This window comes from Onychomys torridus, chromosome 13 (genome assembly GCF_903995425.1).
Source record: "Onychomys torridus chromosome 13, mOncTor1.1, whole genome shotgun sequence".
NCBI lineage: Eukaryota > Metazoa > Chordata > Mammalia > Rodentia > Cricetidae > Onychomys > Onychomys torridus.
In genome coordinates, this window is record NC_050455.1 from 65,337,955 (window position 1) to 65,362,657 (window position 24,703).

The 24,703-nt window shown below is 44.1% G+C and overlaps 1 protein-coding gene across 2 annotated transcripts in view; it reads right to left on the bottom strand.

Annotated features, from left to right (window-relative positions):
• The window catches only part of Katnal2 (katanin catalytic subunit A1 like 2), a 67,681-nt gene that overhangs the window by 16,432 nt on the left and 26,546 nt on the right, over positions 1–24,703 (bottom strand). The window contains exons 4-13 of one of the 2 annotated variants that reach the window (XM_036204942.1): positions 24,430–24,472; positions 19,384–19,498; positions 18,233–18,331; positions 15,215–15,313; positions 14,943–15,020; positions 12,108–12,206; positions 10,601–10,664; positions 10,365–10,483; positions 5,276–5,367; positions 828–938 (exon numbers count right to left, since the gene is read on the bottom strand). In XM_036204942.1, the coding sequence (XP_036060835.1) occupies positions 828–938; positions 5,276–5,367; positions 10,365–10,483; positions 10,601–10,664; positions 12,108–12,206; positions 14,943–15,020; positions 15,215–15,313; positions 18,233–18,331; positions 19,384–19,498; positions 24,430–24,472 (919 nt within the window). The remainder of the gene's footprint in view (positions 1–827; positions 939–5,275; positions 5,368–10,364; positions 10,484–10,600; positions 10,665–12,107; positions 12,207–14,942; positions 15,021–15,214; positions 15,314–18,232; positions 18,332–19,383; positions 19,499–24,429; positions 24,473–24,703) is intronic. The other variant, XM_036204943.1, reaches the window with a different exon arrangement.

A 24,703-nucleotide genomic window follows, 5' to 3' on the forward strand; every position in this document is an offset into this window, starting at 1 on the left:
TATATATCTCCTTCCCTATCCAGGACATAAGAAATAACAATGTGAAAATGTTCTGAGAACTGTAAGAGAATTATAACATTTTTAAAATATATTCTCTGAGTCAATGTTGTTTTCCCTAATCAACATCTCTTATTTCCCAATTCTTCTAGAATTGTTCTTAAACCACTCTGGGATACAGTTTGAATAGGAAACTCTGAGAGTAGATTATATTTTCAATTAAAGATTATTTAGTTTTCTATTTACTATATGGCATTAGAGAAAGAATTTTCCTCCTAACTTAAAAAAACTTTAATTTTAATACCAATAAAATCAAAACATTATTTCTGGAATGTTCTTTGAGAACTAGAGATATTAAGCATTTATAGGTCTATGCAAAACCTCTGCTTGATTCAACAACAAAGTATAGTTCCTCCTTATGTCCTAATTTCTGTTACTTTAATAAGAATATTTAAAAACCTGACAAAGGCAACTTAAGGGAAGAACGGTTTATTTTAGCTCACAGTTCCAGGTTACTGTCCATCACAGCAGGGCAGCTGAGTGGCAGGACCCACAGCCAAGAGCAGAGAAAAATGCATGCATGCATGCCTCCTGATCAACTCCACTCTACTCCTACATAGTGTAGAACTCACACCCCAGGAATGGCGCTGCCCACTTTTATGCTGCTGGTCTTTATATCCAAAGGAGATTGATTCCCTGTCACACCCACATCCACTGTGCATTCAATTTGTGTATAACTTCAATACCTCCTCTCGGAGCTCTCACTGACATCTTCATCTGTATGTAGTGGCTCATGAAAATGTGTGTGAGGTGTTCTCGGGATACCTTACCATGGCAGGTTAGACGCTGCTAAGACGAACACCAGATCCTCCGAGTGAGCCAACCCGTCCATCTGCACCAGTAGCTCCGTCTTCATCCGAAGGCTTCCCTCATGCTCTGCCCTACAGAGACAGGGAGATGTGATTCCCTCTCACAGCAGACCCTTCGCCCTCACAGCAACGGCCCTGTGACTGTAAAACCAGCTCCATCCTGACAGCAAGTAAGTTAAAGGAAATGGGCAAGGTAAACGATACAAAGATGATATTTAAGAGAAAAACAACGGTCGATACAGAACTAAAAAGAAATAACTGAAGAATGGCTAAACGTAATCCAGCTGCGTCCAGCGGCTCCATTATTTAACCCTTTAAAAATGCCATAATTGCCAGGCGTGGTAGTGGCTTGACACGGGTGAGGCTGAGGCAGGAAAATGGCCATGAGTTTGAGGCTAGCCTGGACTACATAGTTTCAGGCCAGCTTGGGCTTAAAACAAATCAAATTTAATTAATTAATTGAAATGGTATAATATAATACCCCTTCATTTATAGAGCAGGCATCACGTAATGTTCTGTCCTCTGACCCCAGATAAGTTTATTAGAGTGCACAATATTTTGGGGAACACGGTACCACCACAGTCTCCCCCTTGTCTGCCAGCACTAGGAAGGGCACAGAACAGGTCTGCTCAAGCACTGGGTTTTCACACTGAGGGTGCGCCACCTGTGTGTGACTTCATACAATCAGTGACTCTCAAGAGGAAAGACTCCCGCTCTACAGTTACATGTTCACATAGCCCTTGCCCACAACTATGCATAATATGTGTACATGTGCTAATTTTGATGCAATTGCCCGTACTTACGCACAACTAGCATAATATGACCCCAAAAGACATCAAAACAGTTGCCCTTATTTTTTATCTGTTTTTGTTTTTGTTTCAGATAGGGTCTCACTATGTAGCCTTGGCTAGTCTGGAACTCACTATGTAGACCAAACTGGCCTCAAATTCACTAAGATTTGCCTGCTTCTGCCTCTGCGCCTCAAGTGCACTATCATGCTCAGCTTAGTTGCCCTTATTTTTTAAACTGGGATCTTCAAGTCCCATCCAGGGACACCGAAACTCAGGAAGAACGTGGATGAAGCACTTGCTATCAGGGATGGTAGAGGAAGAACCAAATTAGCAAAATCTAGGCCACAGGGAACTCTGGGAAGGATACTCTACAAGGCAGGCAAAGGCCACCCCTGAGGCAGGCCAGAGAGCCTGTCTTTGCAAAGGGAGAACAATTAGAGCACTCAGGCGCCTGTGGGGTGGGTAAAGCTGGGTGATCCTGGCAGGCTGGTGTGGCAAGGCAGAGGGCTGCAGTTGGATCTGACAAGGTACAGTAAGGTCAGGTCCGTGTCCCATTTCAGTCAGCTGTAAACACCCACCCACCTTGGATGCAGCCTTGTTCTTCTGTTTCCCTGGTTTCCACTGAGTAAAATTTCACATATTATTTTCTAATTCTACTTTTATATTTCCAACAAGCAAATCCTTTACCTTTTCTTACCATGGGCTTGTCTCCATAACAGACAATTAAAGGTCACAAATAAACACAGCTGCACAGAGTTTTTCCAGACACCTGTTTTTATTTTTCCAGATAGAGGTGCCAAATTTAATAAAATGTTTCAAAAAATATCTCTGATCATAACAAATCAATCAAGTTGATAGAGTGCTTTCCTAGCAAACACAAAGCCCTGGATTCAATCCCCAGCATGTGTGCTCACACATGTAATCCTACACTTGGGAGGTAGACACAGGAGAATCAAAGTTCAGGATCATCCTAATCTACACAGTGAGTTCAAGGCCAGCCTAGGATACATGAGAACTCTAAGGATGTTTGGGAAAGCTATATGGAAACCTACTATTTTATGTTTCCTCTGTGTATGTGTGTGTGTGTGTGTGTGTGTGTGTGTGTGTGTGTATGTGTGTGTGTGTGTGTGTGTGTGTGTGTGTGTGTGTGTTTATGTGTGTGCGCGCGCGCGTGCACGCCTGCGTGTACACACACATACATATTCATATAAAAGAGTTTAATTGGGGGCTGGAGATTTAGCTCAGTGGTAGAGCGCTTGCCTATCAAATGCAAGGCCCTAGGTTTGATCCTCAGCTAAAAACAAAAACCAAAACAAAACAAAAAACAAAAAAGAGTTTAATTGGAGTTGCCCTTCACAGGGAATTATTTTCATCTCAGAACCCACCCAAAGGTTGTCAAATAAAAAGTCCCACACTCTGCTATCCTCTATGGTTGGTCAAGGGTATCCTAGAGAACCCCAAACAAGACAGGCTATTGGTACTGCTCTTGATTGCCCATCACAATTTGATTGTAAGACAATATTGCTGAAGACCTTACATACATTGAAAAATCATGTCAATATTGACCAGGAAGCTTCCTCCCTACTGGGTAAGTACCAGAGGGTGCTATGCAGGATGCTGAGGGATCATCAGCAATGGATGTCAACAGTTTTTGGTTGTTATTGTTTTTCAAGACAGGCTCTCACTCTGTATCTCTGGCTGTCCTGGAATTCACTATGTTGACCAGGCTGGCCTTGAACTCACAGAGATCTGTCTGCCTCTGCCTCCTGAGTGCTGGGATTAAAGGCATGCAGCACTGTGCCTAGCTTGGGAGTTAACAGTCCTACCCAGCTGTGAGCCCTGTGAACTGAAATAATGACTGGGATAGCAATAGTCACATGAATGTTACAGGGGTAACCAGCTGCTTTCTGATTGGAGCTAAGGCCCCCTTCACTGGAGTCGGTACATGCCTAGTACTGCAAATCCAGCCACTAACACAAGGTTGGGGAGTCCACAGGCCCCAGGGGTGAACCTACTACTATTATTTTGCTAACTGGACATAGTATAAAACTGTGCTCTAAATTCATAACTCTCTCCCCATAGATTAGAGGAGCTCTCATACTTTATCAGAGAAGTTTCTTTGTGCAATGGACAGTGGTTAATGCAGAAACTCAAACTGCCAAAGTGCAGAGAAGTGACTGGGGAGCTCAGCCACACATGGGACAAACCTATAACACCCTTCCTCTCCTAAAGCTCAGGGACCATTTCAGAGATGGGGTAGACAGATGTAAGAGCCAGAGGTCAGGGAGAACTGGAGTAAACAGCATCCCCTGGGCATGACAGGACCGCTACACTCATGTCCTCACAGCAGCTGTGAATGCCTGCACCAGACCTGCACAGGAGCAAGCCAGTCAGCATTCTAGCATGGACTGGGAAGGGGTTCATGATTCCTCACTCCTAACTGAGGAGCTATGGACAGCTGATGGCTTCTAAGGGAGGGAAAGTCAGTTTTCTTAAGGGTGTGGTTCCTGGTAAGTGAACCATGCTCCAGCGGATGGCCCTACACTCAGAAGTATATAGTCAGCACAAATAAGAGTCAATGAATTTTCAAATAAATAGTTTTTAAAAAATGAAGACATGAGCCAGGTGGTGGTGGTGCACACCTTTAATCCCAGAACTCAGGAGGCAGAGGTAGGCAGATCTCTGAGTCTGAGGCCAGCCTGGTCTACAAAGCAAGCTACAGAACAGCCAGGGCTACACAGAAAAGAAAGAAGTGAGGGGTGGTGCAGACCTGGAGAAATTAAAGGGAGTAACTGGGAGCAAATGTGCTCAGAATATACTGTATGAAATCCTCAAAGAATTAATAAAAATATTTTAAAATATTTTTTTCAGAACTTAAAAATGGGGCCCGAGACAGTAGCTTAGTTGGTAATGTAGTGCTGTCTAAGTCTCAAGGACCTAAGTATTGATCCCAGCATCCACACAGAAAGCCAGACACACACACACACACACACACACACACACACACACACACACACACACACAACATATGCCACACTCACAAAATCAAGCAGGCAAAACCAACAAGCCTATTTGCCCTTTTGAAAGCATAACCAGAAAGCATTTGTAACCTTCCTTCTGAGGACATTTTTGGACACTTAATCTTTAGAAATAATGCATGTGACAGATGTCAAAGAATCACCACTTTCCTTGGCCTCCCACACCATCAAGGACCGCCTCCAGAGAATGTAATGCAGAAGCAGCCCATCCTGTGGCTGCATGGGTGAGCCCCAGTCCCCACTGGCAGCCCTCTGGCTCCAGAGGAGGTTATTTTGAGGCAGCCAGGCCATCATGGCAGCCTGGGATCCTGCGGCTGGATGATCTTCAGGCCTGAAAGCCACTCTGTGGGGAAGGGGGAAGGGAGGATGATATTTCCTCCGGTTATAAAAACTATTTAAATCAGCTACTCAGTTAACAGGATCTAATTTAAAGACCTTTCCATGTGTCTGCAGAAAATTTGTGGGCTTATTAATAGGCTCATTCTGCTGGTAAATGTCGATGGGCTTCCGACCATCACACACACTTACAAAGGGGAGAAATGATGACCCAAAAACAACAAAAAAAACCCAAGTCTGTTACCCAGGATTCATGCCTCTCTGACTCATCACAGATTCCAGCTCGTCCAGGAAGATTGTGGAGGGGGCATGATAGCGGGCAAGTTCAAACAACACCTGAGTGAGGAAAAGCAAGAGCAGGTTCAAATATATATTCTTAAATTAGTCCGTGTCATACACTTCAATTTAAGCCCTCAAATAATCCTAGATTAAAAGTTTAGAACTGCTGTAATACTAAGCATTGGTTCCACACCAGTACTCTGAGGAAACATTATAACCATCACTGTTATTTCTCCCTAGTTCTACCCTAGGGGGCTGGATGGTCCAATTATTTCCATTTATCATTTGATAAAATTAGAGCCAGAGAGAGTGGGTAGCTAGTTCAAGGTTACTAAAGATGAAGACGAGAGCTGAAGACAAAACTCAGTTCCCAAGCTTCTAATTGCCTAGTTTACCCCGGGGACACCTGCCAATCACATGTTTCCGGTGGACACAAACATCCTTAGAATATATAAGGTCATGTAGTAACTTCCCCTTTCATCCTTGGGGACAACAGAACTATTCTCAGAAGGAAGAAATTGAGGAAAGGGGCGTTCGTGGGTAACAAACTGAAAATGTCCTTCTCTGCTCCCCGAGTGATTCCACGGGGCCTCACCCCACCTCAACACTGATGGCTAGGATCATGTTCTTTGAACACTCTTTTTTCTTTTGTTTGTTTGTTTGTTAGTGTTGCTGGGTTTTGTTGTTGTCTTGAAACAGCTTAAGCTAGACAGGAACTGACAGTATCACTCAGGCTGGCCGGTGAACTCGGAGTGATCCTTCTGCTCTGCCTCTCAAATACTAGAGGAGCAGATTCTCAAAAGCAATTTTGATTGAATACGATGTTCTGTTCCAGAGTAAAATATGACAGACTGAACAAGAACAAGAAAACAGCCAGCAAAAGAACAGACATAAAAACCAATAATAAAGAACTCGACAGGGAGATATAGTGGTGGTGAACAGTAAAAAGAGCTAAATCTTTTTTTTTTTTTTTTTTTTTTTTAAATCCTGCAACTGATCTCTTGAGCACCATATACAATTCTTCACTGGTTGATCAGAGAATGTGGTAGAGATATGGGAAAGAGCAGAGATTCTTCTGTTGCCATGGGAGATTTATTCTCCATGTCACTTAGTACAAGGAAAGCATCCCAGGACAGTAAGAGGGTCTTGAAAAGCTAGAGTGTGGCTTTCAGGAGCATCAGCAGAACATCCCTCCGAGCCTCTGGTCACTAAGGAGGAAATCTCTCTCATCCCTATGACTCAGGGTATGGTGAGTCCAAGGTGATGTGTCAGCACTTCTCTGTGACAGAATCCTGGTTCATAGGACCTGGCTCCTTCTCATAAACTAAGAGAATTTCCCTAATTGAAATATCCCTTCCTAGACAAAGGAGGTTAGCTAAGGAGAGTCAAGAAATAAAGGAAACTTACAGGCTCAGGAAGTAAAGGGAACTTAAAAGGCTCAGGAAGTAAAGGGAATTTACAAGGCTCAGAGAATTTATAAGGCTCCAGGAATAAAGGGAACTTTCTAGGTTTAGGAAGTAAAGGAACTTACAAGACTCAGCAACTAAAGGGAACTTACAGGCTTGGGAAATAAAGGGAACTTAAGAGACTCAAAGAATAAAGGGAATTTGCAAGGCTCAGAGAATAACAGGAATTTACAGGCTAGGGGAGTAAGAGAAATTCACAGGGCTCAGGGAACTCCTGAAATACAAGGTTTACAAGGCTGATCCCCTGGTTGTAGAAGCATGAACAACTAGAACAACGAGGAGATTCTATGATTGGTGGAGCACCCTGCAAGCTGTCTAGGGAGCAGCAGGTATGCAGCACCTAAGCTTGGGGGGCTTTTTGGGGCGCAGATGCCTTTACTTCCAGGACCACTCATCTATGCTCCAAAACCTCCCTGGCTGACCCTTGAGTAGAATTCTCTATTTGGTATGTTACCAGCGCCCTCTCTGGGTGGATACACATTTGTTCACACTTCCCCAGCAAAGTCATGAAAGGAAGGACAATTCTGGGAAGCTTATCACTAACACCTCTCTCATACTCTGGAGGCCAGCTAATTAGGAGCAAGTAACTTTTCTTCCTGTCTCAGAAAGAGAAGCCCAATTATACCTGATTTTTCAAGGTGACTACAATAGCAGCAATCTACACAATGAAAAAGAGGATAGTAGGACCCTCTATCCGACCTACACACAATTTCAAGGAGCTTAGTCGGGTGTAGGAGACCGAGGGGCTCCTATACATGGAGTAAGAAGAACTAGCTGCATTCAGAGCTTAGGTCTCCACATTGCTCAGATTACTGAGTTTCCATTCCCAGAGAATAAATAGAACCCTGGTAAGTGCTTCTAGAAGCATTAGTCTAAAATGTCCAGAGGTGCTTGGAGGAAGTTAAATCATCTGAGGGGGAGGGAGACGTAATCAGCAACAGGTGTGTGCATTTGCTAAAGCGATCACTCAGCTGTTCTACAGCGCTCAACTCCTGAGAGGCAGCAGCATTAGCAGAGGAGGGGGTTCACAGCCCAAGGTCCCCTATAAATAACTCCTTAAGAGAAGCAAGTGGGAGAAAACGCTTTTCTGATTTAGGGGAAGGTCCTAAAGGGTTTGCGCTGGCTGAAAACCTTTACAGGAAGGAGAAGCTGATAGAAGGACTAACACTCTCCAGGTGAGCATCTTCCCCAAATCTCAATGAACGAGGAAAAATAACCTCCACGCGGATGTAAGACAAGATCCTTCGAGACTGGCAGAGGTTTCCAGTTTCCTCTTGAATATTTTTTCAAATCTTTAAATTAAAATATATTTTTCATAAGAAAAAATAAATACAAGTATCTTCTAAAGTAAGTTGTAAAACGCCCGAATTAGGGGCCTGGGAGATGGCTCATTCAGTGAGGTGCCCGCCATGTGAGTAGGAGAGTATGAGTTCATATATTCCAAGTCAAAGAAATGTATGTTCTCATGCATTTTTCATAAATCCAGATTTATTCTTTTAAATATGTGGTGAAAGAGATGGAGAACTGGGAGAGGGAGCAATGCCTCACTCCTGGAATAATACTAAAGCAGAAAAAAAAGAAAAAACCTGAACTTGGGCTGGAGAGATGGCTCAGAGGTTAAGAGCACTGACTGCTCTTCCCGAGGTCCTGAGTTCAATTCCCAGCAACCACATGATGGCTCACAACCATCTGTAATGAGATTTGGTGCCCTCTTCTGGCCTGCAGTCATACATGCTGTATAGGTAATAAATTTAAATTTAAAAAAAAAACTGAACTGAATAAAATACTCACAGAGAAGGGAACATTCTTGTAACTGGCATTTGTAGCCATTCAACACTAAACATCTTTCCATCTCTGTTGAGGTTATTCATGAAATATCCAAATGTACATGTCTGTCCACCTAAGGCTTATCCAGGGAGTCTGGGATCTTTCTTTAAGCACTTTGCAATGTCTTGTGCTCATGGTTCAAAACACTTTTTGTGACAGGACATGAATCTATACTATTCAGGGCATCTTTTGTAGTTGTATTGCTGTTACTCAACACACAGAAATTAAACACACACATCCCAAACAGTTTTAGGCTGATAATGATTGCAGTTAATTGAATCTCAGCTCTTTGAAGTTGAGCTAACCAGAACTCTGGAGATCCACACATGTAGGAGCTTATAGATAAGCAGGAATCCCTGGGGATGTGACCTGGGTTAGCCTCAAGATAAAGATCAAAGCAGAAAATGTAGATATATATTCACAGATTTCACCTTGATCCAGGCATGGTGGTATTACGTCTATAATCCCAGCACCTAGGAGAATGAGGTGATCCCAGAAGACGGATCATGAGTTCAAGGCCAGCCTGGACTACATCTACAAAAAGATCTTGTCTCAAAACAGCACCACTACAACAAACAGAACAACAGGAAAGAAAGACAATGTTGAGGGGGTGATAAAAATTCATAAAAACCTAAACATTTGAAACAACTTGAAAACAATATCAAGGGGCTCAGGACTAATTTAGTATTATAGCACTTGCCTGGCGTGCAAAAGGCCTGCATTTAATCCCCAGAAAAAGAAGGAATGAGCCGGGCAGTGGTGGTGCACGCCTTTAATCCCAGCACTCAGGAGGCAGAGCCAGGCATTTCTCTGTGAGTTTGAATCCAGCCTGGGCTAACAAGTGAGTTCCAGGAAAGGTGCAAAGCCACACAGAGAAACCCTGTCTCGAAAAACTTAAAAAAAAAAAAAAAAAGAATAAAGTAATAAATAATAGGTATGGTTTTATTTTTTTAACCAACCCTTCTAAAATATTCCATTATGTCTTCCAAGCAGTCTATAATCATTTGGAAATTAGCTTTTGGAGGGAACATAATTTCAGAGTAATATTTTAGGATAATTTCTTTTCAGCAAGTATATTTTACATTCACTTAGTATTGATTACTTATCAGTCCTCACACAGCAGGCTATAGTCTAACAGGATTTCTGGCAAGGACTCCCTTTATGGTGAGGTGTACATCATAAGCAGCTGCTCTCTTAGGGTGACAGGAAGATACAGCAAAGTGTTACAGTGTAAGAGATGCTGTGAGCCAGGAATGAGATATTGTAAAGATGGGAATGGCCTTCAAGGAAAGAACACAGCGCACAGGCATGAGCAGAGAAGAAAAGTAGCTCAGAACATCCCAAAGAATAATTAAGGTTTAAGTCTCTCGATTCCCCCACAGAGTACCTAGTGTCGGGTCTGGCACACAGCAGCGGCCTCTCACTAAACGTTGACTGGATATACTGTACCCGCTTAATAATGAATGGTTCTTGAGTCGAGAAAAGAGTAGGCCACTTTAGAGACTTTTATTCTAGCTTTTATTCCTAAATTGTGCGAATCAAAAAAGGGCTATTGGTAAAATTCCAGAAGAGAGTCCATGTTTTGCTGATGGCAATATGATTAATATCCACACGTGACAGTTAATCCACTTCCTAGGCTTTTGGTAGTCACAATCCAAGTAGAGTCTAACATATATACCACCTTAAACAAATAAGCTCTAACGCAGCTTTGTACTTTGGTATTCTAGAAAACTGATTTTTAAAAACGTTAAGAATTCCTACCCGGACAAGTTTTTCTGAATCTCCTCTCCATTTGCTGACAATGGTGGATGCAGAAATGTTAAAGAAGGTCGTTTTGCATTCAGTGGCCACTGCTTTGGCCAGTAAAGTCTTTCCTGTACCTGGGGACACATGAGGACAAACATGAGCAGGGGCTTCTGCTCCTTGCTTGCCTCACTGATAGTCTCCCACAGGCATCCTTCACCCAGTCCACGGGCAGAACAGAAAGAAGCATTTACCTGGAGGGCCGTAAAGCAGCAGTCCTTTCCAAGGGGAGAGAATTCCTGTAAAGAGCTGTGGGTACTTGGAGAACAAAGAACAAGATGAGTATGCATACATCAACCCGCGAGGCCTTAGCAAACAGGGCAGGAGTTCCTGAGAAACAGCCACTTTATAGCTCAGGGCCCTTTCTAAGGTCTGCTCCTTTGAGTGTATCTTGTTGGTCCAGTGGCACTGTCACACTGGGTGACAATGTCTGACTTAATTTTTGTGGCTTCTGGAAAGCAATGAATGAATGAATGAATGAATGAATGAAAGATAGATAGATAGATAGATAGATAAGGAAAAGAAAGGTATATGCAGCTATTTTCTTCTCTGTGTCAATAGTTATTTCTTTTTCTTTTTTCTTTTTTTTTTTTTTTCTGAGACCGGGTTTCTCTGTGTAGCTCTAGCTGTCCTGGAACTCACTCTGTAGACCAGGCTGGCCTCGAACTCAGAGATCCGTCTGCCTCTGCCTCCCAAGTGCTGGGATTAAAGGCATGAGCCACTACTGCCCAGCAACCATAGTTATTTCTTATGCATATAATTTGCTTTCCCTCTGAGAACTCTATGTGGAGCATTTAGCTCATTTTAAAATTGTAAAGAAGACAAAAGTCCAAGATGACTCCTAGAACTGACCCATAAAGGTATATGCCCATGTGAAGCTCAATGGTGAAGGCTACTGTAGAGGCTGGGGACACCGAGTCTCAGAGGATGCTCACAGATTACAGTTGAGTCTCTTCCATTAGTTCAACTTTGAACCTTCTAGGGTCTGGACAGGACTGGTAGAGGACGGGGGGAGGGAAACAGTAGTGAAATTACTACGTGTTCTTAGTGTCTCTCTAGAGCTGATGGCAAACGCGATACCATCGCCTACGGCATGTATAATACCATGAAAATAACATGTCCAGAATGGTAGTTTTGTGGTAGATCTCTTGCTTACCACGTTAAAGGCTGTGGGTTTCTTCCCCAGAATAATGAGAAAATAACATATCCAGAATGCCAGTGAATTGCTCTGTCCTTCCTAAAAGTTCTGTGCTATGGTTTCACTCTTAGTTCTGAATATATTTCTTACTCCCACCTGAGCAGAAGAAGGAAGGGGGAACAATAATCTGAATTTAATTGTTTTTGTTCCCTTAGAACGAAAGTATCCTAACGTCAAGAGCTTCATGGAATCAGAAGTGGCAATATACAGTTGTTGCTGTTGTTGTTGTTGTTTTAAAGAGTATGTAATCCTGGCCTTAGGAAATTATAGTCCCTAACCCCAAATTCTGTATAGTTGCTTCCAACAGAGAAAAGTACAGTTCTCCACCACCTGCAGCTGGAACAAGTGGACTTGCACTGGTATAGTGTAGACCAGGCTCGATGCTCCAGCACTGACTGTGGCCCAGTCAAAGGCTAACTTGCAAACTGATAAGTCACCGTGCCTTCCCTTCCTGACACACTTGTCCAGTTGATAGAGATCAGAACATGGTTTCCTATACTTACCCTTATCGGGTACACAATGGCTTCTTTGACTAACTGCTTGGCCGCATCCAGTCCAATAATGTCATTCCACTTTATGTTGGGATCATGGAGATAAATGTCCTGCAATGTGTATTTGATTGTTTTGTTAAAACTAACATTGTCTTCCACTTCTGGAATAAACACTGCAGCAAATAACACCTGACTTAATAGAATATAATGTGCTGGTGATAAACAAATGTTTCATGATTGTTATAACGTGTATGCACACATTATAATTTGGGGTTAGTTTACCAAAGAGATGGAAAGTAGTCAATGATTTTCCCCAAAGAAAATATTGATAGTATAACATGGTACTTTGGTGGTGGGGGGGGGGGGGCTGTCTAACAGTGAGCTATGCCTGCCATTAGTCAATAGCAACCTCTGCTGATTTATGACCAGAGTCATGAAGTGCCTTCAAATTATCCTAATTTTTAGTGAAAACCATGTCCTTACTGATGCTGAGCGTCTGTTTAGCTGTTTGATCTGGCAAGTGCTTATGTAATTTGTTACAAAGAGATGCTTCTCCTACGCTCCCCTGAAACCAATTTCCGTTTTCCCCAGTGAGCATTCCCAGCTTCAAGCTGGAGCAATTGCCTCTGCAACACTCAAGGAGGCCAACAGCCACGTGCCTGCAGTTCCCCTCTTACAGGAGAGCCTGTAGCAACTACCCTAGGGCAATCAATTAAGTAGCTTTTACTGATAACTAATTTACAGTTTCCCAATTTCAATTTCACAAGACGCCTCTGAACAGTCACTCAGGGGCCCTTCTTGATGGGAGCTATTTCAGGCAAACAATGTCTGGAGTATTACTTTTTTTTAAAGGTCCTTTCCTATGTCATTCTGACTAAAGAACAAATCTGGAAACTATTTCTCTATCTACTTGTCTTTGTGTGTGTGTGTGTGTGTGTGTGTGTGTGTGTGTGTGTGTGTGTTTTAAATAAGTGATATGTGCACGTTTCAAATATATAAAAGTATGTTTTCACAATGGCGTAAGATGTTATGGTCCTATGTCTATCTCCCCTACCTCCAGGGTTCTCCACCAGGAGTTCCACTCTACTGAGAAAAAGTATTTATTAGAAATGATTGAGTCATAGACAATGTTTATCATCCATTTCTGGAGAGGGTGGTAGATAAAGAACCCAGTCTTCCATGTTTTGTGTTTTGAGAGAGGGTCTTACTCTGTACCCCTGGCCTGGAATTCACTGTGTGGCTGGGGTCCTCCTGCTTTGTCCTCTGAGTACTGGCATGACAGAGACTCTATCACAACTGACTAAGGCTTGCAAAACTTGGAGAGAGCACATGTCTCTTATTAAGGCCTTTCTTAGGAAATCATGGCACACAATGAGGATCCATAGATAAGTGTATTTCTCTCCACAGTCTAGAGGTGACACTGGGTTTAACAAGGTGGTATTTAATTTCCCAACCCAAAGTTCTTCCTTATATGCATCCAGAGTCATCTGTCCCACTCAAGAGGTCTGCCTCGTGAAGTCATGATCCTCCCATCACTGGAAGCACCCCAGGGAGCTGTGCCGCCTCCTGCAGTCGTGTGGGGTCCTTTCAGGTCACTTCCACTCTCTGCTTCGAACTTGAGTCACGCCATCCTTTTGCAAAAGCAGGAGGGAGACTACAGATTTTTGTGGCTATGAGAAGTGCTAGTATCTGCTTCCTCGTGCATCCTGACCCAGCTTAATCTTTATCCTGCTTCACTGTGAAAACCTCACAGCTGGCCTCTCTTCTCCACTGCTCTGCCACCATCCACCTCACTGAAACTACCTATCAACACACAGTTCACCTGCCCCCCAAGAGGGACGCCATTCCAAGGTTCTCATCTCTCTGCCCAATTCTCCATTCTGGATACTACTCAAAGACCCTTCCTCTAGAATCCTGCCCCTCTCCACCCGACCTGTGCTCCGAGTGCCTTCCAGCTCCCTCTTCTCCATCCTTTTCTTCATGCTCTCCAGATGCACTCATCCATGCAACCAGTCTCTTGAGGTAAGCCTGAGCCCAAGTCACTCCTCTCTGTCTACAGGCCCTCTGCATGCCTCTGGGTTTGCAGTGGACATCTGCTGACTGAACAGAGAGGCACCGACACCTTTGCATCTCAGCAACTGTGCACTTTTTGGAGGATTTTTAAGCATCTTCTTGACCCTACCTCAGTTTTCAATTAAATTGAGATCAGTGGAAATTAGAAAGTCTTCTGTAATCAATAATCTATTCTTATCCCAAGAAGCTTGCCTAAAATGATATAGCTAGAAAGAGAAGGCTCTAGAAATCAAATACACGTCAATTGATTTCAGGGCTGTACCACTAACCATTAATTTTCACTGCCTTTAGGTTCCAGAATGTAAGCTTGAAGTATCTGTACCCTCATGATAAAAATCTTTCTTACAAATCTTGTTATGCTCATGGAAATTTCCAAGCGTGAGGTCATCACACTCCCAGACCCTGTATTTCCAGACTGTGGCTCTTTAAACAAAACACACGTGTGCACCTTGCTTTTCTTAGAACCCTCTTTCCTCAGCTCAGGGGCCCGCCAGAAAGCCTTTCACCTGTCCCTTCCATTCTGTATCTTTTTTTGCTGTCTGTTTTCTTGGCCCCTATAGTAGGATGGTGGGCTTTTTCTATTGTAATTTTATGATTCTATAATTTATTTATCATGCATTATTGTGCCTCTAAACAATATGAGTGCCTCTGCAAGTGGGGGCACTTTATAAATAAATGATCATATTTATTGTTATTAATAAAAGAAGCAGCCCACAATGCTCCAGGAGCCCTGGTCTGCCTCCATAAATTTGTGAATTGAATAGCAGATCTTACCCGGCTCACCACCGCTGCCAATTCTCGCATCTCACTGTTCATGCCAATAAATGCACTCAGAGGTTTCAGCAATCGTTCCTGGTGAGAGGAGCAGAGAGGCTGGCGTTACAGAACTGCTTCATAATTCAGGAAGAAGAACGGGGTCCTGGAGCGCGAACGGTGATGGTCGCAGGGACCGTCGACTAGGTTTCTCAGGTCTCTGGACTCGGGGGATACTTCTACAAGTTCCCCGAGATTTGGGCAGTTGAAAGCGGAGGAACATGGTCACTTACTGAAGGGTCTGGGTTACATTCGAAAGTGTTCAGGGCAAGTTCATTGGTGGCTCCTTTGATGGCATCTGTGAGCAGCCCCCGGAAGTCAATGATTTGGCCCTAAAAGGAAGCAATGGTTATTGAAGCCATAAGCACATGAGAGTGGAGTAGCCTTAGCAGCTAAGTGTCTATGTCTTTGTATGCCAGGCAAACTTCATCCTAAGAGAAAGCTGAACTACTGCTGAGCACCATGATGTACAAAAGTCGGGACTGTAAAAGGCAAAGCTAAATAATTCTTTAGAATGGAGTAAGATGAGTGAAATTCATGGTTGTTCTGCATCCCTGACACTCACCGTAGGCTTCCTTATGTGGCTGCTTGCCCTGTCTGACCACATCCCTTTAATACATTACATCACAGGAAGAACCCACTGGGACACGGATAAAGATAGGCCCTGTGTTCTGAGGAGAGGATGGCCTGAGACAAAACAGGTATGCAAGGTTCTCAGGCTACAATCAACCCTGCTAGTGGAGAGTGACATTTTAATTTTGCTTCTGTGAAGGGAAGCCGAGGGAGTTAAGCAGTTTGCCCAGGGCCATAAGACTAACAATGACTGAAGCCAGGACTCAAACCCAGATATTATGTTTGATTCTGAAATGTCTTCACAGTGTCACGAATTTGAATATCTGGTCCTAAGTGGCACTGGTGGCACTCTTTCCAGAGGTTGTAGAACCTATGGGACATGGTGCCTGCCTGGCAGACATTGGTCAGTACCAGCAGCTCTTTGAAGGTTACACTTAACCTCTGACTCTAGTCTAGTTTCTGCATCCTGGCTGAATACCACGGAAGGGCTTCAACCACAAGCTCTTACTACCACAGACAGAAGCCACCCAACCATGCCTAGCCACCCCACCATGCCTAGTCACCCCACCATGCCTAGCCACCCACCACTCCTTGCCACCCCACCATGCCTTGCCACCCAACCATGCCTAGCCACCCCACCACGCCTTGCCACTCAACCATGCCTAGCCACCCACCACTCCTTGCCACCCCACCATGCCTTGCCACCCAACCATGCCTAGCTACCCCACCATGCCTAGCCACCCCACCACACCTTGCCAGCCACAATGGCCATCCCTGGAAGTGAGGAGCCATCTCCTCCCTTCCTTAAGCTGCTTCTGTCAGGCATTTGGCCTTTGGTGACAAGACAGACGAACTAACATAATCTTCCAAGCTCCTGGCGCTGTTTCCCTTAGCGTCAGGAAAGGAAATCAACAGAGAGGTAGGACACACTTACAGTCACCAGTGTTTACTGAGTGTTCATTATGTGGCAGCAAAGGCACAAGGCTCTCCTTTCACTCTTATATTTAAAGCAGGTGGTGTTATGGTTTCCACCATACAGATTAAAAAGCAAAACAAGACATAAGCCTTGACCGCAACCTGACCACTGTAGCACTGTGGACTTGGGCAAGCTGACTCCCAAGCCTGTGCTCCAAAGAACAACACATTGTTGACATTTTCAGCAAGGCACCAGCATCCAAAGTTAGAGTCCCTAATATAGTGAGGAGAGAGCCTCTTGGGGGAAAACTCCTAGGCACTGTCACTCAACCCAGGAACACTTAAAAATCAAGGGGGGGGGGAATCTATCTACCTTTACCCTGAAGCCATTTCTGCTAGAAACAGAATTTATAGCCAGACTGTTTCAAAGGTTAAGTGCTGGGTTAAATAGTCCCTTCCCTGTGACTCACTCAGAGGCACCTGTCTGTATCAGGGTGAGACATTCACAAGAGACTAAAGCCACAAACCTGATGGATACACCACAGGGACTAAGAGTCTGACAAGGACAGTGAGGACTAACAGGGGAGCAGTTCCCGTGGGAGGCAAATGCACCATCTCCTACAGTGGTCACTTCACTGAGGCCTCCCGGGAGCCCATGCAGGCCGGTAAGGCAGTCCCCAGGCTTTGCAGGCCAGCGGGTCTGGTAGCCCTTCCAGCACACACCCCACGGATCAGTTTGTCTACAGGGCAGGCCAGAGCTAAGCCAGCAGCCCACAGCTCAACAACTTGACTGAAGGAGAAGAGTTAACAAAGGGCAGCCTGGAGGGGCTCTCAAGAGGACCCTGAGGTGCTCTTCCTTACCAAAAGCCCACCACCCCACCTGTTACATCTACCCCACCCAGGACTTTCCTCTTGGAGAAACTATTCTTTACAAGCCAGACCAGAGTTTCATCAGAAAAAAAAAAAAAAAGCAGAAATAGCTGGTGGCGCACGCCTTTAATCCCAGCACTCGGGAGGCAGAGGCAGGTGGATCTCTGTGAGTCTGAGGCCAGCCTAGTGTATAATAGTGAGTTCTATGCCAGCTAGTGGGACCCTGTCTCAAAAACAAACAAACAAACAAACAAACAAACAAAACCAAGAAGGAGGAAGAGGAGGAGGAGAGCAGAATATCTATTAAGCACAGGATCAGCTCTAAACCGACTAGTTTTCAGGGTTCACAAAAAGTTACACTGAAGTCTGGAGCCGAACTTCCAAGCAGAAGGGCTTCAAACAACTGCCCTTGGCCAAAAACAGTGAGCATGGGGCCCTCCCAGCTGTCCTTCGCAGGCTCACTATAATGCAGCACACCAATGTTTAAGTAATTGTTGTCATCGTGGGGTTATTTGTGTTTTCTTAACCCTTTTTGATGCTGGGGAGCAAATACAGAGTTTTGTGAATGGAAGGCACTCTATCACCTGATTACACCCCAGCTAATCTCTGAATTTTTCAGCTGAAAAGAACATAGAACCCTCTCTCTTCTGAACATTCCATTTGCAAATGAGGATGCTGTGGTCCCCGGAGAAGGACACTCTAGATCATCCTTCCAGAAGGGAGAGGGCAGATCAGAATCGCATTCAGGGTTTCTGATCCTCGCAGGATAGTCCTCTTACCTTTAATACTTCTGTTTTCACTTGCATGTTTGGCAAACATTGTGTGCTTTCTTTGCCTTTTCCTAGAGAGAAACGAACTCCCCTTTCTACCCTAGAACCCTGAGTTCCACTTACTCTTTGTGGGTGGGCCTTTTCCTCGGTGCCGTCTTTGTGGATTTTTGATATGTTTAGGCCAAAGTCAGCACTCTCTACTTGGGCGTTATTGATGCTCTCCTGGAGAAAAAGGAAGACTGTGAGAAGTTAGATGTGGAAGCAGCTGAGACCCTGGCTCTGACTGCCCCATGCAAAACCAAATGCTGGATACCACTTCTGTAAAATGGCAATCTGGCCAATTTCGTTCAGATTTACAGAACGAATTAATCATGTCCCTGTACCACAAGGAAGGAGCTAATCCCAGAGGCTGAGAAGACTCCAGGCTATGGGTTCTAAGTAGCCCTGCCTATGGGAAAACACCCATACTCAGCCCACTCCCACTGGTCCTTTCTCCTCTGGCCAAGGCTGCCAAGTCTGGGGAGTCAGCAGAGTTCCCCAGCCTCCTGCAGAACTCCCCTGTGCCCCCACATCCCCTCCCTTCTACCTCGGGAACAGCCACAGACCCTTGTCAAGTCAACTGATACCCACAATCACTTCTTTCCATCCCACTAGTCCTCAGCATTAACCTTTTTGGCACCTTTTCTCAGTTTTCACTGGTCCTTTTTCTTTAAAACCTGGAATGTTTTGTCCTAGATAAGAAGGTTCTGGATGTAGATCCCCTGTGGCAGGAGCCATAGATTTCACTCATCTGCTGGGCCCGCTCCTTTGCCCCTCTCCCTTCTAGAACATCTAGTGTTGCAGTGTGGGGTGAGGACTAACCTACATGCTTTGCAGGAGCCCAGCAGGAGATGCCAAGGCCCAGCTCTATCTCAGACTGTTCTGGACCACACTGGGGAGCTGGAGGACATGTCTGGGATGGGAAGACCTGCTTTCTGCACTTATCTCAGCTATGAGAATCTTACCAGCCAGCCCAAAACCATCCAGTACCCTCACCCCGAGCTGAAACTAGAGAAAGAACTAGCAAATCTAGGAATTTGTCCATTTTTTTTCTTTTTTTTTTTTTTCTCCAGCCTACTAAAATGTCTTATATTATTCAGGGACCTCTACAGTTTAATTAAATCATACAGCAATTTTTAAAAAGAGAAATTAAAAAAACAAAGAAATAAGTGATTTTTCTTGAGGCCATTTATCAGCCAAGTGTGGTATTACCGACATCAAGCAGTCATCTCGACCTGTTTAGGATGCTCCTTGACAGACTTGGTGTCCCCTGTCTTCCCTGCTGAGGTTTTGGGTCGCAGCCGCTGCTGGTAGATCTTGGGAAGATTTTGATAGTTGTCATTTGTCATCCTAAGAGAGGAAACAAAACCTTCAGGAAAGTATTCTAACCACTGAACTCAAGGGAAGTAAGTAACTAGTGTAGCACCGTTAAAGAGAGTTCTCGAAAGACGTATGAGCACAGCACAATGAGGAGGCACTTCCATCTACTTACTCCTGTCTGACCCGGCTCCAACTCCCTCCTGACTACTCGCTGGGCTCCTCCCGACCCAGCTAGAGTGTCCAGCCCTCCCAGAGACCCACCCACCCTCTTCCATTCTCTTTCACAGGGTTTCCACAATTTGGAAGGTTGCTTTAGTTTTCAAAAACCCACCCATGTGAATCAAATACAAAATTTTTAAAATAAAACACGACAACAAACATTGCTTTAGAACATTAGTTCTCAACCTGTGGGTTGTGACCCTCTGGGAAGTCAAATGACCCTTTCACAGGGGTCACATATCATATATCCCGCATGTCAGATATTGACATTACAATTCATAACAGTAGCAAAATTACAGTTATGAAGCAGCAACAAAAATAATTTTATGGTTGGGGGTCACCTCAACAGAAGGAGCTATATTGAAGGGTGGCAGCATGGGAAGGTTGAGAACCACTGCTTTGGAAGAATACTTCCATTGTTAACATCTCCCACCCTCCTCATGAGCATCAGAGCAGGGGAACGTGGGGGTGGTGGGAGGAAGCAATCTTTGCACCCAGTGAGTTATAAAATGTCAGAAGATCTAGGGATCTGGGTTGTAACCCTGTATACTGAATATACTCCTCTATGTAAAACATCTCTTAGCATCAAAACCATCAAAGGGCCTATAGGTTTGAGAGATGGCTCCGCGGTTAAGAGCACTGGCTGCTCTTCCAGGAGGACCTGAGTTTGGTCCTCAGCACCCATATCAGGCAACTCACAACTGCCTGTAACTCCATCCATCTCCAGGGGATCTGACACCCTCTTTTGGCCTTTACAGATAACTAGACACAGATATACCCAAATATACATAAGCAATACAACATTTTGAAGGGGGGGCGCTAACCTTAGCCCATGTCCACTGTCACATGTCATTCATCTTTGTAAAACCATTTCTCATCAGTATATTCACTTCGGGAAAAACACTGATGGGGCTGGAAATCAGGAGAGTAGATGACTCTGGTAAAGATGGGGTTTGTGGGAAGGGAAGGGATAAAGGGAGTCTGCTGGTGGGCTGTCATGATAGTCACGGCACACACATTTGAGTATGTGTTACACATTGCTACAAGGGCAGAACTAATTTGTTCAGTACATCCTCATCAGTAGACCAAAAAAAAAAAAAAATGGTATTGGGATGTTTGCATTTGCAATGGAAGACAAGGTCAGAGACATGCAGGACCTTCTTAGGAGGCCAACATGAGCTCCCATGTCTTAAGCTGCTCTCTTTTCTCAGCTCTTTGCAAGGTATCTGCAGGAGGTTCACTAGAGGAATGACTCTATGTTCTAAATGATCTCAGACAGCTTCTGCCTCAGTTCCAAGTCATTATGGAAAAGAAAAGCTGGTCATCTCTAAAATAATTACCATGTCAAGAATACTACTGGTGTCCACACTCTAATGTTCTCTCATGAGAAATGGTCATGGGCTATTCCTAGGGCATCTTTTTTTCATCTCTAACTTAGACATAAGAAAATCTGTCCTTCAGGCCTTCTGCTGGCACAAAAATGAAATAATCATAAAATAATTATCAAGCATTTTATACATACAAACTCTACTAATAGGGTTGGTTTAAATGAAGTTATAAATAATACACACACACACACACACACACACACACACACACACACACACGTCTCAACATCCATTTAGGTCTCTGAGAACCAGATCTCTTGTCTTCCCATTTTGATTTCCCACTAACAGCAAAATGAGCCACAAAGTTTGCTTTAATATGACTCAAGACAAAACCACCAATGATTATAAAATTCTTCTGAACATAGAAGCAAACCTCTTCAGCCTTAACTTTGTCCACCAGTCCTGTGGTCAAGACAATTCCACAGAGATGGTCCAGCCTCTTGCTAAGGCTGTCAACTTGACTGAATTAAGAAACACCTGACAAGGGGCGGGAGAGATGGCTCAGTGACCTTTCCCAGAACTCATGTAAGCCCCATTCCAGAAGATTCAATGCCTTCTTCTGACTTCTGCAAGCACTGTACACATGTAGTGCACAGATACATATGCAGGCAAAACACTCATGAACATAAAATAAAGAAATACCGAAGGCATTAATGAGGCACACAGACCCACACATGTCTGTGAGGCTTTTTTTCAGAGAAGTTTAATTGAGAAGGGAAGACCTACCCTAAAAGTGAGCAGCAGCCTTGTTGTGGGATATCTGTACACTGTGCGAAGATATATTGCTGTGATTGGTTTAATAAAGAGCTTTAACAGCCAATAGCTAGGCAGGAGGTATAGGTGGGACTTCCAGGCAGATAGAGAGGGGAAGTAGGAGATGAATCTAGGCACATAGAGACATCAGGAGACATGGAGAAGAAACAGGAGGTGCAAGATGCAAGAGATGCCACATGATAGAATGTAGATTAATATAAAGGGATTGATTTAAGTTATAAGAGCTAGTTACGAACAAGCCTAAGCTATAGACTGAGCTTTCATAATTAATAAGAAGTCTCCATGTCATTATTTGGGAGCTGGCTGGCTGAACGGAAAAAGACTTGTGAAACAGCATCCCATGGGTTGGAGTTCTAGAAGTATTGGAGAAAAAGGAGAAAACCAATTGTCCTTCTTCTGCTTCCTGGCCAGTGCCACAGACCAAGCTACTCCTGACACCATGCTTTACCACTGTGATGGACCACATTCTTCTGGACAAAAAAGAAGCCCCTCCTCCCCTAAGCTGCTTTTTGTTGAGTATTTGGTTGCAGTGGTGAGAACTAACACAACCCTCAGGAGGATGAAGGAGATGCTTTGCTGTTCTGTATTGAAGCCAAACACCTCTACTTGTTCCTGTCACTGCTAAAGTCACCTGGCTCCCAGATCCCTTCTTGTCCTGGTTAGCTACTCTTTGCCCACTGTCTTTAGACCAGAATAAACTAACCTACTTTTTGGACGGCATTTTTCTATCAATGAGGCCTGAGACCACATCAGAAACCACACTTCACTCAAGCGGTGTTGCCCTACTGTTAACTTGATTTCTAGGTATTTGATTTTTGCAGTGGTGAAGCTACTTGTTAGAGCCTGAACCTTATTCCATCAAATTCCATTATCTTAGGCCCATCCCACAAATTCTTAAGCCTTTTGGGACCCCAATTCTGTCACCTATCTCATTAGATAACTTCTCTCCCTTGGATCATCAGCAGATCCATAACTGGGAGAAATCTCTGGTGTGAGGCACAAAATTAGGAAAGAACACCCTGATGGCACACCCTGTTACTAAGCAAGTATTTCAGCATAAACTGGCACCCAGAGCAGTAGAGAGATGGTTCAGGAGCATTTGTTGATCCTGCAAAGAACCTAAGTTCAGCTCAAGCACCATGTTGGGGAGATCACTACTGCCTGTAACTCCAGTTCCAGGGGATTTAATGTCCTCTTCTGACTCTGTGGGCACTGCACAGATGTGATGCACATACTTACATGCATTTAAAACACTCACACACATAAATAAAAATAAAATAACAACAACAACAAAAGGCCTACAGTGGCCAGAAACACTGTCCATTGCTTTCCTGATTCTCCATCCTGACTAACCATTTGGTGTCAACTTTTGTGCCTGCCACACACATACATCAACTCAGAAGAATTGAGGAAACCCCAAATGGCTACATGTGCCACTACCTCCCCCCGCCCCGTTTTCTTTTACATGAGGCTGTCCAACATTCGCTCACCAAACACCTACCAGGTGAAGTACCCTGAGCACAGAGCAGGCATGAATGTACTGAAAAACAATCAGAGCCCAAGTGCGCTCCAAAGCTGGCCTCTTAAAATGCCTCCACTGTTGCTACTCACAAAGTCATCATCATTTATCACCAAGACCGACCAGCTTTATGGAAACTGTAAATAAAGCAATAGCACCTCCATCAAAACAGTGACACTGTCCCTAAAGGATAGAGCAAAGCAGTGGTGGCCTCAGGCTGAAGACAGTTGTAACCACTGTTCTGAAGAATGCATGGGCCATCCAGCCATTGTTAGCAATGATGCCAAGCAGTCCTGTTGAGGTCTTTGGGTTCTTTCTTCCCTGGCTGGATACAGGGAACTGAATTCACAAATCTGAGGCACTTGATGGGGCATACAGAATGCACACCTCTCAAGACCTAACTACTTATTATCTCAATCCAAGTTTCCTTTTTCTGGCACGTTCTAAGATTTAGAAAAAATTTTTTTTTCATTGCCTAAATAGAGCGTGTAGTGAAGTTCCTTCCAGAACTGTACCTTCATCTGCCCCTGAGCTTTTGGCATTTTTTTATACTAGCAAAAACCTACAGTCTCTGCTGCCCCAAGCCAGCCAACCCAGGGACATATGCCAGAAGCTTGTCCATTCTTATAAAAAGCAGTGGTGGGAACTTTTAACCTTGGAGATGATCCAGACTTTCCAGGCCACATGGCTGAGAAAGACTGGGTGTCACTGAGCATAATTTTCAGTGACCTGGGAGACTCCAAAGACACTGGCTTAAGTTCAGGCAATGGTGACAGGAGGGGACTCCAAGGTCACATGGCCTCGTCTGTATTGCTGGCAGGCAGTCATGGAGTTGCACTGGAGACTCTTCAGGAAAGAAATCCCACGGACTCTTAAGAGTTAAGTTGATCAGGACTGGCATGCTAGTGCATACCTTTAATCCTAGCATTAAGGAGGCAGAAGCAAGTGGATCTCTGTAAGTACAAGGCCAGCCTGGTCTACAGAGGGAGTTCCAGGAAATCCAGGGCTATATAGAGAGACTCTGTCTCAAAAAAAAAGTTTATTAAGATGAATCACTTTACCTTTTGTTCTTCCCTCCATTTCTTGGTGGCAAATTGTTTTCTACTGTGGAAAAACAAACATGGGGGTAGAATTTAGTCTTAAGAAAGAGCAAACAAATGTCCAGGTATATTTTTCCTCCACAGTGTTCTTGTACATTCTTACATCGTTGGGCTTCAGCCTTCTGGACCACAGACAGCTGTGCTAAGGAGAAGGGAAGGGACCAGAGAACAGAAGGAACTCACAGCTTCTCAGAAATTTTGAGCCATGCATAGAAAGACATCTCAGTTAGTATCA